This window comes from Tupaia chinensis, unplaced genomic scaffold (assembly GCF_000334495.1).
Source record: "Tupaia chinensis unplaced genomic scaffold, TupChi_1.0 Scaffold000348_1, whole genome shotgun sequence".
NCBI classification, from domain to species: domain Eukaryota; kingdom Metazoa; phylum Chordata; class Mammalia; order Scandentia; family Tupaiidae; genus Tupaia; species Tupaia belangeri.
The window spans coordinates 719,384-734,131 of NW_006159842.1; the positions used below are offsets into that span (position 1 = coordinate 719,384).

The window sequence follows — 14,748 nt, forward strand, 5'->3', positions numbered from 1 at the left end:
CCAGCGGCGGTGGAGGGGGGCTTTGGAGCGGCTCCTGCCCCAGGTGCGGACGCGAGGGTGGAGGCGCGGGGCAGCGGCGCGAGTACCCGTGGGGGTCCTACTTGGCCTGTCCCTGCAGGTGGAGGCAGCCCGCAAGGCCATCCGCGCCGCTCAGGTGGAGCGTTACGTGCCGGAGCACGAGCGGCGCTGCTGGTGTCTGTGCTGCGGCTGCGAGGTGCGGAAACATCTGAGCCACGGAAACCTGACGGTGCTGCATGGGGGGCTGCTGGAGCATCTGGCCAGGTGACAGCGGGGCTGGAGCCTCCAACGCTCGGTGGCAACCGAGTGTGTTCGGGGATGGAGGGGGCAATCAGGTTGGGTGGAGTCAGTCTCCTTATAGGCAGTGCCAGCCTTGGAGGGTAAGGGCTTCTGGCCACTGTGGACATAGTGGTGGTGATAGTCAAGCCATCACCTACCCTCGGACGCTTACTGTTTTACTGACAGAGGGGAGACTGGAGATCTTGAAGGGACACTACTGCACTGTCAGCCTCACCCAAGGCAGAAACCCCTATGTCAGCCTGCATTACTCAGTGCCTGGCCTTAGAGAGAATTTAGAGAGAATTTTCCTATTAGGGTGCATGTTCCCCGGGGAGAGAGACAGAATGAATGAAAGCGAGAAATCACTCCGCTGTGGGGAGGACCAGGCCGCAATCCCTTCTCTTCCATTCTCCTCTGGAGATTTTGGGCTGGCACACACAAGCACTCAGCGTGAGTTTGAAGGTGCCAGGTCTGGGATTCAAACCACCGTCGCCCATGTAGGCGTCCAGTGACATAACCACTAGGCTCTCTGCTGATCCCAATGCCTAGCTGTTTTATAATGTGTAGTTGAGACTGCTCATCCTCTCTACTCAGCCCAGAGCACAAGAAAGCCACCAACAAATTCTGGTGGGAGAACAAGGCTGAGGTCCAGATGAAAGAGAAGTTTCTGATCTCTCCCCAGGATTACGCACGGTAAGTCACTGTCGCGGAGCGTGAAGTAGCAGTGAGTCACGGTAAGTCACTGTTGTGGCACGTGAAGTAGCAATGAGTTCTAACAGTGATCTTTCAGCTGAGGGAGCTTCCTCTATTAAGTGGAAAGCTCAGTAAGTGTCCCCTGCCTTCATGGCACGTCCCATTCAGGGCAGACAGGAAAGAAATTCAGAGTTCTTGAGGTTAACCTAGTTGGGCTAGAGAGTAATATACTAAAGGTTGACTATAAGCAACTACCTAAATATGAGGCACAGAGAATATGGAAGTCCTGGAGGGATAAAAGAGGCTGTTGATGGCATGCAAGGAGCTGGTACTCATCCAGGGCCTACTTTTTTTTTTTTTGGTAAAAGAGATTTTTTTGCTATAGGGCATGTGCGCTTGCTGGAGACAGAAAGTAGGAAATCATCCCCCTGGAGGAATGGCCATACCATAATCCCTTCTTCTCTTGGGATTTTGGGCACACATGCCTGGTGTGAGTTTCACGCTCTGGGTCTGGGATTTGAACCACAGTTGGCCACATTGGAGTCCAGCCTCTTAACCACTATACCATCCGCTGGCCCCCAGAGCCTACTTTTAATAGTTTTGAATATCATCTCCCCTCCTTCCCCCAGAGAGACTGACCTTTCTCTAATGGGGTGTGGTCATGCCACAATCCCATCTCCATTTCTCCACCATGTTGGGATTTGGGGCACAGGCACACACGCATACACATTTGGTGTGATTTTCTAAGCCGCTTGGCCTGGAATTCATACTGCATAGTCAGCATGTGGGATTCGACTCCTTTAACCAAGGAGATACTCTTTTTAACTATACTCTAGAGGGCCCTGAGAAACTGAGTGCAGGAGGCAGGTCAGTACATGAGAGGGTGAGCCCTGAGCCACTTCAGGAAGAGAACATAAGTGGCCACGCTATGCCACTTAACTGGGACCACCCTGAGATGTGAGTGTGGAACCCAAGGGGATCTCAGAGCCAAAGTTACCGAAAAATCATGGCATCTGTTGTTCACAGTTGCTCAAAGTGAAGAATAATGAGGGGATGATAAATGTTGAAATTCTACCACCTTGCCTCAGATCTGCAGTTCAGAGTGGGAGGAGATGGGAAGCCGAGGACAAAAAACAGTTACTCCTCAAACTCTGACCCAGAGCCAGATGATTTTTCATGGTGTGAATAGAGGATAATCAAGCAGAAAATACAATGGAGAATTAGGAGGATGGACTCCACTTTCATGGAGTGATCTTGAAGATTTTTTTTAAAATAATTCTTTTATTTAACTTTATTTATTTATTTAATTTGACCAAAGAGGGACAGAGTATGGGACCAGCAGTTAGTGCAATTGCTGTCACTGGACTCCCATGTTGTCGACTGTGGTTCGAGTCCCAGACCCAGTGGCTAAAACTCACGCTGGGCACATGTGTGTGCGTACCCAAGATCCCAAGAGGAGAATGGAGGAGAAGGGATTGCGGCGTGGCCGTCCCTCCTGGGGGTGATTTCTTGCTTTCTATCTCTATGTCTCTCTCTGTCTTCATGTGCCCTACAGCAAAAACCTACCAAAAAAAAAAAAAAAAAAGAGGGACAGAGTGAGAGAAAGTGAGAAAGCAAGCCTCCATGTCCAGAACTCGAACCACAGTCAGCCATGTGGGAGTCCATCGCCCTTAACCACCATACCACCTACTGATCCCAATTTTAAAGATGTTTTAAGTGGTAAAAGGCAAGGTATAAAGGAACATACAGGTTCCATTCCCAGTGGTTAAAGTGGCTGGACTCCACGCGGCTGAGCATGCAGTTCAAGTCCTGTGGCTGAGAAATGACCCAGGTGTGTGTGTGTGCATGCTCAGATCCCAAAAGGAGATGGAGAAGGGATGGCAGTGTGACCATTCCCATTCCCAGTGCAAGTGCTTTCCTACTTTCCCTCTGTCTCGCCAGCAAGCACTTGTGCCCTTTGACAAAACAAAACAAAAAAATACACACACAATCAAAATGTGTATGAGAGTACATATATGTAGGCTTGTTTTCAAAAAGGAACCCCTAAAGGATACTCAAGAAACTAGGCTCTCTATCTCCCTCCCTCTCTGATCAAATTAGAATGGATAAATAAATATTTCTTTAAAAAAGGGGGGGGAGGGGAACGGCAGGCAGCATTGTGGTTAAGGGTGCTAGACTCCCACATGGCCGACTGCTGTTTGATTTCCAGACCTGGTGGCTTGCCTTCTCACTTTTCTCTCTCCCCCACTCCCTCTCTGGTCCAATTAGAATGGATAAATAAATAAATGTAAATTAAATAATTCTTTTTTTAACATTATTTATTTATTTGACCAGACAAGGACAGAGTGAGTGAGTGAGTGAGTGAGAGTGAGTGAGTGAGTGAGTGAGAGAGTGAGAGAGAGAAAGCGAGAAAGCAAGCCACCAGATCTGGGACTCAAACACACTCGGCCATGTGTGAGTCCAGCACCCCTAACTACCATGACACTTGCTGGCCCCTAAAATAATTTTTTTTTTTTAGAGGTTTTTGCTATAGGGCGTGTACACTCGCCAGACATAGAGACAGAAAGGGAGAAATCACCCCCCCCAGGGAGGATGGCCATGCCACAATCCCTTCTCATCCATTCTCCTCTCAGGATCTTGGACATGCACGCACACGCACCCGGTGTGAGTTTTAAGCCACCAGGTCCGGGACGCGCACCACTGTCGACTTCATGGGAGTCCAGTGACATAGCCATTACACTAACTACTGGTCCCAATAATTCTTTTAAAAAAAAGAAGAAAAAGAAACTAGGGCCCACCCACGATGCTATGCACTGCAGGGCTGCTGTGGTCGGGACCCTGTGTCCCTGGGATCACACAGCCTAGACTGAGAAGCTGTGGCTCAGCCACTGCCTGTATCGGTATGTGCCAGGCTGTCAGGCACCACCCAGGGTGGTATCGATATCATTCTGACAACTTTTTGTGTGTATTGCAGGACAAAACAGTTGCAAATATATTGATGTTTATGGAAACCAGGATTTTCCCTGTGGCAGAAGAAATACAAGTAAGGAAGAGAGGGCTGTAAGTAGGGAGAGATTAGTGTGAATTCTTTTTTTCGTTTTAGAGATGTTTTGCTATAGGGTGCATGCACTCACCAGAGAGACAGAAAGCACCACCCCCCCAGGGGGGATGGCCATGCCACAGTTCCTTCTCCATTCTCCTCTCGGGATTTGGGCACACATACACACACGCCTAGCTGAGTTTTAAGCTACCCAGTCCAGGACTCAAACCACGCTGGTCCCGTGAATTCTTGGTTTAAAGAAAAAAGATGGCTAGGACCAGCAGGTGCCTGGTAGTTAAAGGTGCTGGACTCTCACATGGCCGACCTCGGTTCGAGTCCCAGGCCTGGCAACTTGTGTTCTCACTTTCCCTTTCTCTCTCTGGTCAAATTAAAAAAATATTAATAGAAATTTTTTTTAAGAAGAAAAAAGCTGGCTAGTCAGCTGTGCACTTGCTGAGGTGAGGGAAGAGAAGATGAGAAAGCAACTCCCTGGGGGAATGGCCACGCTGCAATCCCATCTCTATTCTTCTCTTGGGATTTTGGACACATATGCACACATGCTGGCATGTTTTTCAAGCCACTGGGTCTGGGACTTGAACCATGTAGTTGGCTATGTGGGATCCAGCCGCCTTAACCACCATGCCACTGGCTAACCTGTATTCAGCTCTTTTGTTTCTAAGTACTATTTTGTAGTAAAAAGACTCAGGTCTCATTTGGAGAACTCGTTGCATTCAGCTTCAGAGCAGGGAAAGTAAGTGCTGAGCCTAGAACTTCTCCTAAGAGAAAGCAAGGACACAAGCAGATTGAGTCAGGTGCAGGGGATACGAGCTGGCTTGAAGGGGTTTTCACTAGCCAAATGACATAACAAATTATAGCAGTAATGGGCTGACCCTATAGCATAGCAGTTAAAGAAACTAGATCCCATGTGGCAAACCTCAGTTCAAACTCTGGTCCTGGCATTTTTGGAGAGGTTTTTTTGCTATAGGGTGCATGTGCTTGCCAGAAAGACAGAGACAGAGACAGAAACAGAAAGCAAGAAATCACCCCCCAGGGGGGATGGCCACGCCACACTCCCTGTGTGAGTTTAAGCCACCGGGTCTGGGACTCCAACCGCAGTTGGCTACATGGGAGTCCAGTGACATAGCCATTACGCTAACTGTTGGTCCCAGTCCTGGCATTTTTAAAAACATGCCTACCTAAAATCCTAACAGATAGGAGGGATGGAGGAAAAAGGATTTCAGTGTGACCATGCCCTATTGGCGTGTGCTCTCTCTCCTTCTCTGGCAAGCACACATACTTTTAAGTTTGCTATAGGGCATATGTGCTTACCAGAGAGAGACAGAGGGAGAAAGAGGGAAAGTGAGAAATCACCCCCCATAGAGATGACCATGCCACAATCCCTCCTCCATTCTCATGATTTTGGGTACATGTGCATGTGCACCCAGCATGACTTTCTAGCCAGAGTCTGGGACTTGAACAGTGCAGACAGCTAAATGGGATCCAGCCACCTTAACCTTCCTACCACCTGCTGCCCCCCCCCCCAAAAGATATTTAAAAAGAAAAAGACTTAAAAAAAAAATGCCATGGGGACCAGCAGGTGGCATGGTAGTTAAGGCTCTGGGCACTCTAGCATGGCCAACTACTGTTTGAGTCCTGGGCCTGGTGGCTTGCTTTCCCATTCTCAGTCTGTCTGTCTCTCTGGTCAAATTAAAATAAATGAGTGAATAAATAATTCTTTAAAAAAAAAAAAAAAGTGCTTTGGGACCAGCAGATGGCGTAATGGTTACGTTGATGGATAGCCAACTGTGGTCCAAGTTCTGGACCCAGTGGCTTGAAAATCACGCTAGGGGCATGTGCCCATGTGACCAAGCTCTCAGGAAGAGAATGGAGAAGGTATTGCAGTATGACTGCAACTTCTCACTTTCCCTCTGTTCTCTCTAGCATGTGCACATGCACTAAGGTTAAAAAAAAAAAAAAAAAAAAAAAAAACTAACAAAGTGCCTGTCACAGAGATCCAAAGGCTAAGTGGTCACATTTGCCGTTGGTAACAGTCTTGACACTTTAGGTGCCTTCTGATGTGAGGCAATGGGAGTATCATCAACGTGGTATTCCTGCCAAAAATGTTTGACCTGAATTTGAGATTTTAAAGAGACACAGAAATTCAGAATTTGGGATAGTGTATAAGATCTGGCCAGATTCCTCAAAAGATTCAGAAAGTCAATAAAGACAAGGAAGCAGAACTCTTCTAGATGGGGAAGACTAGAGACACCTAACCGCAGATTCCGTAGATGACCTTTTTTACTGAACCTTGGGATTGGGGTAGAGAAGATATAAAACACATTTTTTACAACAGTGGGAGGAAGCTGAGTACAGACTGTCCATAGTCTGCAGACACAGACTGCATGTCTGTATTTGCTAGTCAAATACGGGACAAATTTCAACATCAAAAAGAATAACTGATTTCCTTGAGAATGGCATCATAGCTGTATAGTGTTCCTGTTCTTGGAGATTCACACCAAAATATTTAGGAAATCCCATGAAATCTAAACCTATTTTTGTTTTGGCAAAAAGTTAAGGGGTGCGTGTGTATATGTGTGTGGGGTTTATATGTGGAGAGAGAAGTGGAGCAAGTGTGGCAAAATGTTAACAGTGGGGCTAGGAAGTGGTAGAGTGGCTAAGGGGCTGGACTCCCACATGGCTGACTACGGTTCAAGTCCAGGACCTAGTGGCTTAAAAATCATGCCATGCCAGGCATGTGTGTGCACGCGCACCCAGAATCCCAAGAGGAGAATGGAAGAAAAGGGAGTATGGCATGGCCATACCACTCCCCCAGGGGATGGCTTCTTATTTTCTCTCTGGTGAGTGCACGTTCCCTTTGGCAAAAACCTAAAAAAAAAAACAAACAAAAAGTTAACAGTGAATATGGGTTAGAGGGATACAAGTGTCGTCTGGCGCGCGGCTGCCTGCGCAGGGGCGGGAGAAAAAAGAAAAAAAAAAAAGAGGTATACAAGTGTTCATTGTACTCATTTCTCGAGTTTAAAATGTCTCAGAATTGAGACCAGCAAATGGCATAATGGTTACATTGCTAGACTTCCACATGGCTGACCACAGTTCGAGTCCTGGACCCAATGGCTTGAAACTCACACTGGGCATATGTGCATGCACAGGCCAAAATCAAGAGGAGACTGGAAGAGAAGGGACTGTGGTATGGCCATCCCCCCAGGGGATGATATCTCACTTTTTGTCTCTGTCTCTGCAGCAAGTGCCCTCTAGCAAAAATCTAAAAAACAAAAATAAAATTTCTCAAAATAATGTATTTTTAAATTATCATTTGTTTCTCAGTTTAGCAACAGGGCATATGCATGCATGAGAGAGCGAGCGAGCGAGCGAGCAAGCTGCCAGGTCCAGGTCTCAAACCACAGTTGGTCCTGTGCAAGTCCAGAGCCTTTAACCACCACACCACCTGCTGGCCCCTTTCAAAATTATGTATCCACTAGGATCTTTGGCTGATTTATTCCTTATTTCAGATTTAAAAAATCCATGGTGAAAGGTTTGGATTCCTACGAGGAAAAAGAAGACGAGGTGATCAAAGAGGTAAGTGCAAGGAAGGCCTCTGAAGGTCCCAGCCCCACCGTCCTGCACCTAAGCATCCTCTCTCCACAGATGGCAGCTCAGATCCGTGAGGTGGAACAGAGCCGGCAGGAGGTGGTTCGATCTGTCTTAGAGGTTGGTTCCCCTCGGAGGATCCAGAACAGTATCCAAACCCACTGATCCTTGACTTCCCCAGGTCCAGTTTCTCACGGACCAGCTCTTCTGAAAACTGATGGATGCCTTTTCTCATCTGCTCAGCTTGTATTTCCTTACCTGTCCACCAGGGGGCATACTAGTTAGAGATGTGGGCCCAGCAGTTAGGAGGGCGGGTGGACCTGCAGTTTGCAATGGGGCACTACAGCCCGTCTATTGTTTCTTCCTTATGATACTGGGGTCTGGAGGGTGGGGGCATGGCCTAGGCAGGCTCTTAAGCATCCTAGACACATTTATTTTTCCTGAATCAAACTCCGCTTCAGGCAGTGCCAGACCCAGAAGAGGGCTCTTCAGCACCTGGACGCTGGAACGGGACAAACAGGTAAAACCTTAGGGAATTCCTTGTATTTGACATCTTAGAGCACTGTGTAACTTTCTGGGTGGGCCATGGGGACAGATCTGATCTTTGCTGTCCTCATGGCTCAAGGACCTCATCTGCCAGCTGGCTCCTGTGTGTCTTTCAGCCCAGTAGCCTCCAAGTCCCAGCAGCTCTCAGCCTTGGACCTGCCACCAGCTCCAGACCTTGACTGGACAGAGACAGGACAACCTCTGACATTCATTGGCCATCAGGTATGGATAAGTGACCCAGAAGATGGCAGATACGAGGGAGGGGATTGTGGCGTGAACAGACCTTGTGGAGAGGCACTCCACTCTCTCACATGTGCTGCACATATCCCATCATGAAAAAAGTTAAACATGTTTGCTTTGTCTCTGACTAGGAGTATCACCTTGTGAATTTCTTATCCAGGACTTTTTAATTTTCCCCAATTACAGGACATGCCAGGAGTTGGTAACATCCATTCAGGTAAGATCCAGAAGTGTTCTTAAAATGAAGAGGTATTAACGCAAAGCATATGTACCTGATACAGTACTCGTACCTGGACTATCTAAAGACCTCCCAAAGTTCAATAATAACCCCAGAAAGGCATGTGAATAGATGGTCATCAGTCACTAGGGAAACGCAAAATCAAAGCCACAAAGACACCACTATACATCTATAGAATGACTGGAACTGACTAAAAATTAAATGCTCACACCAAGCCATTTGTTGAACTGTTTATTGCTGGTGGGAATGTAAAATGGTACGACCACTCTGAAAATGGCTCAGCATGTGATCCAGCCATTTCAATCTTACGTATTGACCTGAGAAACAAGACCATCTATCGACACAAAGGCTTGTGCTCAGATCCTTATAGCAGCTTTATTTGTGGCAGCCCTAGGTAATCTAAGAGCCCATCTATAGGTAGATGGGCGACCAGAAGAGCATCCCACAATTAACTGCTGATGCACACAACAGATGAACCTCAGTACATGCTATGTAATTCCATGTATAACAAAAGCCAAGAAGTGCAAATGAAAGCAAAAGGAAGCAGTAATGAAGATGAGGAAAAGTACAGGGAGTGGCAGTGAGAGAGGACTGTGAAAGAGTTATGTTCAGGGTCTTGACTGGTAAGCTTTACTCAAAAAAAATATATATATATACACAGTGAGTTAACGTTTATGTCAATTATGTCTTACCGCCATTAAAAACTGTTATCACATGAAATTAATGCCTTTGTGCCTTCAAGCTCCAGGGTTTCTGGGTTTTTGCTCTTAAGCACTTTTAGTTCTCTATTATATAAGGTGAGCCCCTGCCACCCCAGGTCTCCATTTCTGCTGAAGGGCCTTCCTTTTCCAGGTGCCACACCTCCCTGGATGGTCCAAGAGGAGGAACACAGCTCTGACAACCAACAAATAGGACCTTCTTATGAAGAGTTTCTTAAAGAAAGTAAGTAAACTAACTCAAGAAGGGCAAAGTGTTCTGTACATCTTTACAGTCAAAACCGTTGTTTCCTTATCGTTGTTGTAGAAGAAAAACAGAAATTAAAGAAACTCCCCCCAGACCGAGTCGGGGCCAACTTTGATCATAGCTCCAGCACCAGTGCAGGCTGGCTGCCCTCTTTTGGCCGTGTCTGGAACAATGGGCGCCGCTGGCAATCGAGGTACAGGTCCAATCCCAGGACAACTCTATAACCCTGCAGAAATGTCATCCTTCCTACTGATAACCCTTCATTTCCTTTCAGGCATCAGTTCAAATGTGAAGCAACAGCAAGAAACAAACAGTCTCATAAAGGAAAAAACTAATGGTTTCTTCCCTGCTAGTCTTCCAACTGCCCTAGGGCTCAAAGCAAAGGCAATAGACCCATACCCACAATCATTCCTTCCACCAACTTCTCCATAACTTTTCTTAGGAAAAACACATACTCATTCATTTGGCTTAATAAATTTTATTTTTCCAAATGTACAGTTGGTTGTGCCTGTTTAAAAAAAAATTAAAAACAAGAATCAGAATATAGAGCCTTATAAAGAGGACATGCACTTTCTACACCAAGAGCCCCAGGTTCTTGCTCACCTGTTTATGCATCTTCACCAGCAGCTGGGGCATCTCCACCCTTGGTATTTCTGGTGTAAATTACTTGCGCTCTGTGCTTTGAAACTAGTTTGATAAGTCCTAGGGAGAAAATAAGTTCCATGTGTCAGTATTGCAGCTTGCTAATAGATGCCAGAAACTGTTCACGTGGGCTTCACACTACCTGCCACAGGGACTCATAATATATAATTGTGGATAGGAACTCTCCAACACCTACTTCGGTTATTTCTATCATTAACAGCAAACAGTCTCAGCCTACCCCCACCCTGCCCACATAAAAATCCCAACCTCATTGTCTCTCTCTTTGGTAAGCCCACGCACCCTAAAAAAAAAAAAAAACCTACTACTAAGTTGTTGGGAAGGTCAGGACATATTTTTGCATAGAAAAACAAATCATGTGGGACCAGCAGATGGCATAATGGTTATGTTGATGGACTCCCATAGTAGTCCACTGTGGTGGGAGTTTCAGCCCAGGGCTTAGATTTACACTGCACACATGCACGCCCACAATCCCCAGAGGAGAATGAGGCAAGGCCATTCCCCCCCACCCAGGGGTGATTTCTCATTTTGTCTCTCTAGTGCCCTATAGCAAAAATCTCTTAAGGAAAGAAAAAATTAAACACACACCATGACTTTCCCAGAGACCTAACACTTCTCTAATAAAACCCCCAAAAGCTGGCTAACACTGTCAAGACAATGGAACCCATAAATGCACACCAGTACAACCCACCCCTCACCTTTACTAAGCAGTTCCTGAAGCGCTGCCCTGGCCAGAGAACCACGGATCTTCAGCCTCTCAGAAACCACAGCTGGGGTTATGAGCTTAGAGTTGGGAACTTCCTTGCAGAGTTTGTCGTATGTAGCTTTGTCAAACAAGACCAGGTTATTGAGCTTGTCCCGAACTTTGCCTTTGGACCACTTCTGCTCACAAACCAGAGAAAAACAATCAATGCTTTTCCTCTTCCAAACCCTTCCTTGTTGCCAAAGATAAATTAAAATGCCTTTAGTACTTGTACAAGGCAAACCCCACAGGATCCGATCAAATAACACGTGCTAACACCGGAGAACGCTTTGCACACGTACTAGTTCCCATGACCTTAATATGCGCCACCCCATCTCTCCAAGGGAGAAGACATGGAAACGTGGTTAAGAGCGTGGACTAAAGCAACTCTGGAGCGCACAACCTTCGAAAAGCCACCTGCGGACGCACGTTATTTGCTGCTAGAGCGCGGCGGGAGGGCACTCTCACGGTCCCCGCCCTAGATCGGGGCTCACTCCTACCTTCTTTTTGGCCTTGCCCCCAGATTTGTTCACTGGGTCTTTGTCCTTCTTGGCCGACTTTCCGGCGTCTTTCTTCTTCTTGTCGTCCTTGGGCGGCTGTAGTAGAAAAGCGGGAATGCGGCGAGGTCCTCCAGGTGCCCCATTCTCCCCTAGTACTGTTCTCCCGCGAACCCCACCCGAACCCCACCAGCGGAGCACATGGGAGATGCAATGCTCGCGCCCGCCCCGAGGTCCGCCCGGCTGGGCAAGGGGCCTCCCGGCGCCGTCCTTCTTGGCCAACTTTCTGGTGTCTTTCTTCTTGTCGTCCTTGGGCGACATCGCAAAGCCGGGAGAGCAGCTGCGGCCACCACAGCCTCGCTAAGATGTCGGACAGAAAGGAAGCAGCGCTCACCCACAGGCCCTGAAACCTCCGCCGCGGGAAGTACTTCCGGGGCGAGGGGCGGAGCCTCGGAGAGGAAGTTCTGCCAACCCAGACCCTGTGGCCGGAAGCGGGATGGAGAGATGGATTAAGACGCCTTGGGCGCGTGCCCTGGGCGGTTGCGGACTTTGCCGCTAGTTGAGCGACAGCCTCGTGTGCTGTTTCCTGCCGCTCAGACGCCGAGGACAACTTATTAGGTCCCGGCAACTAGCCGGCATTACCAGCGCCCGAGCGCTTAGCTCCGAGTGCGCATGCGCCGCACATGTCGACGCCGCGGCGGGGAGGAGAAAGCTGATGCGGTGCCTGGGCGGTCCTGTGACTGCGGTTCCGGGGCGGGGCGGGGGCGAAGCGGCCGAATCCGAGTGGCCCGGCGGCAGCAGCGATGGCGATCTTTAGTGTGTATGTGGTGAACAAAGCTGGCGGCCTGATTTACCAGTTGGACAGCTACGCGCCCCGGGCCGAGGCGGAGAAAACGTTCAGCTACCCGCTGGATCTGTTGCTCAAGCTGCACGACGAGCGAGTGCTGGTTGCTTTCGGCCAGCGCGATGGCATCCGGGGTGGGCTGGGCTTGGGCGCGGGGGCGGGACCTGGTCCTTTGCGGAACTGGGCCGGCGTGTGGGTGTGTGAGGGGAGGGGGCGGATCCCTAGTCTGCCGGGTTGAATCCCAGAGCCCGATCTTCGCTGACAGCGAAATTCCCCTCTGCAGTGGGCCACGCAGTGCTGGCCATCAATGGCGTGGACGTGAACGGCAAGCACACCGCCGACGGGAAAGAAGTGCTGGAGTTTTTGGGTAACCCTGCTAATTACCCGGTGTCCATCCGATTCGGCCGGCCCCGTCTCACCTCCAATGAGAAGCTCATGCTGGCCTCCATGTTCCATTCGTAAGTCCCCCAACCCTCCCTGGTGCCTGCTGGCCAGCACTTAGCGGCATGGCTTGGTGTCATTCTGTCGGCAGGCTCCTGAGTGCCATCCTTTTTCTACGTTCTCTTAAATCGTCGTTTCTTGTATTACGACAAGAAAAACCACCGATTCAGTATGTCTGGATTCTGGGTAATCCCCGCAGTGTGGTAATCTTGCTAAAATCGGTCTCTCTTTTCTGAGACTTAGTTTCTTCGTTTTCAAGGTAAATCAGCTGAGCTAAATGATCTTTAAAAATCATTTCCTGCTTTTAACTTTGGTGTGAGAAGTGCTGGCACAGCTTAGCCACAAGCTAAGTAAACATGGCGACTGTTTTCAAGACTATTCCTTTTACCTAACGTTCTCATTGTGAAATGTTTTCTAGTAATAAATGTAAACTAAACTATGTGCAGAATTCAAATGAATGTAAAGGAAATTTGGGGGGGACAAGCAGGTGGTATGGTGGCTAAGGCGACTGGATTCCCAATCTGAGGCTCTGACCTGGTCCGAGAAAATCACACTGCTTGTGTGCATTAGTGCCAGAAATCCCAAGAAGAGAATGGAGGAGAAGGGATTGCGGCATGGCCATCCCTGGGGCGGGGGGTGGGGGGGTGATTTCTCCCTTTCTCCCTTTCTTTCTCTCTCCAGCAAGTACACATTGCCCTGCGGCAAAAACCTAAAAAAAAAAAAAAAAAAAAAAAAACTGACGCTGCTGCCAGGTGTTCAAAGTACTTCTCCCAGCTGTCCCAGGCAATACTGTGAAGGCCTCAGCAGACAGGGTCACTTCAGTGGAATAGTTTGAGAAATCCTCCTCCCTTCCGGCAATGGGATGTGATCCCAGCTGTGCTCTCTTGCTCTCTTTGCATGTAGGCTCTTTGCCATCGGCTCCCAGCTGTCTCCCGAGCAGGGAAGCTCGGGCATTGAGATGCTGGAGACAGACACCTTCAAACTGCACTGCTTCCAGACACTGACAGGTAGGAGTCTCCAGACAGGTCAGAGGGAAAGGCAGGACAGACTGGGGGAAGGGACTGACCAAAGAGAACATGGGTAAGCAAGCGGCAGGGGGGGGGGGGGGGGGGGGTTGTGCCACCGGGACCGTCGTACAGACACATCTATTTGTTTTGTGAATCCAAAGCCAATATTGAACCTGGACCTGAGGTGGTCCACATTACCAGCATGCTCAGCCCTAGTTACCTGTGTTTAGGTAAAACTTGCCTTCATGTTATCTCATGTCACCCACATTTGGAGACTAAACAAGTTTTGTGGGGTTTTTTTTGAGAGAGACTTTTGCTATAGGGCACATGCACTAGCCAGAGAGCTAGCGAGAAATCACCCCCTAGGGGGATGGCCATGCTGTAGTCGCTTCTCTTCCAGATTCCTCTCAGGACTTTGGGCATGCATGCACATGTACATGGCATTAGTTTTAAGTCTCCGGCTCCAGGACTCGAACCATGGTTGACTACATGGGAGTCCAGTGACGTAACCATGACACCATCAGATTACAAAATTAAAAGCACTGAGGCTAGCAGATAGCGTAGTGGTTGTGGCTCTAGACTCCTACATGGTCAACTGCAGTTCAAGTCCTGGACCTAGCAGCTTAAAACTCATGCCCACAAGGACATGCATGCCCAAGATCCCAGTTGGAGAGTGGAGAAGGGATTGTGGCATGGCCATTGCCCCCTGCCGGTGATTTCTCCCTGTCTGCCTCTTGCGAGCTCATGCACCCTATAGGAAAATCTCTCAAAAAAAACCAAAACAGGGAACCAGCAGTTAGCGTAATGGCTATGTCGCTGGATTCCCACGTAGTCGACCGCGGTTCGTGTCCCGGACCTGGTGGCTTAAAACTCACGCCGGGCATGTGTGCGTGCGTGCCCAAGATCCCGAGAGGAGAATGGAGGAGAAGGGGTT

General features: G+C 48.6%; 3 protein-coding genes across 4 annotated transcripts in view; 2 read left to right on the forward strand and 1 right to left on the reverse strand.

Moving 5' to 3' along the window:
* Positions 1 to 15: 15 nt before the first annotated feature.
* Positions 16 to 10,118, forward strand: CENATAC (centrosomal AT-AC splicing factor; the record flags this gene model as incomplete). The annotated part of the gene is given in 11 exon segments (XM_014589258.1): positions 16 to 43; positions 119 to 282; positions 892 to 990; positions 7,558 to 7,624; positions 7,694 to 7,756; positions 8,098 to 8,156; positions 8,299 to 8,404; positions 8,609 to 8,639; positions 9,513 to 9,602; positions 9,684 to 9,816; positions 9,898 to 10,118. Coding segments are annotated over 11 exon segments (901 nt in total), but the record flags the coding sequence as incomplete, so codon positions are not given.
* On the reverse strand, positions 10,086 to 11,843 carry RPS25 (ribosomal protein S25). The gene is made up of 4 exons (XM_006152323.2): positions 11,526 to 11,843; positions 10,982 to 11,165; positions 10,227 to 10,325; positions 10,086 to 10,131 (listed from the first exon to the last, which is right to left on the reverse strand). The coding sequence occupies exons 1-3, from the start codon at positions 11,841 to 11,843 to the stop codon at positions 10,231 to 10,233; spliced, it is 597 nt and encodes a 198-aa protein (XP_006152385.1). The 3' UTR covers positions 10,086 to 10,131; positions 10,227 to 10,230.
* The window catches only part of TRAPPC4 (trafficking protein particle complex subunit 4), a 4,257-nt gene continuing 1,329 nt past the window's right edge, over positions 11,821 to 14,748 (forward strand). Inside the window, exons 1-3 of one of the 2 annotated variants that reach the window (XM_006152298.2) lie at positions 11,821 to 12,342; positions 12,650 to 12,824; positions 13,711 to 13,814. In XM_006152298.2, coding sequence (XP_006152360.1) covers positions 12,195 to 12,342; positions 12,650 to 12,824; positions 13,711 to 13,814 — 427 coding nt within the window. In that variant the 5' untranslated portion in view covers positions 11,821 to 12,194. Of the gene's footprint in view, positions 12,501 to 12,649; positions 12,825 to 13,710; positions 13,815 to 14,748 lie in introns of both variants that reach the window. The other variant, XM_006152297.3, reaches the window with a different exon arrangement.

Excerpts from the sequence above, each read along its gene's own strand:
- RPS25 (XM_006152323.2), bottom strand. The coding sequence starts at position 11,843 with ATGTCGCCCAAGGACGACAAGAAGAAAGACACCAGAAAGTTGGCCAAG. Across the intron at positions 11,166-11,525 it reads GGGGCAAGGCCAAAAAGAAG|AAGTGGTCCAAAGGCAAAGT; the intron begins GTAGGAGTGAGC and ends GTTTGTGAGCAG. Across the intron at positions 10,326-10,981 it reads TCAGGAACTGCTTAGTAAAG|GACTTATCAAACTAGTTTCA; the intron begins GTGAGGGGTGGG and ends TTTTCTCCCTAG.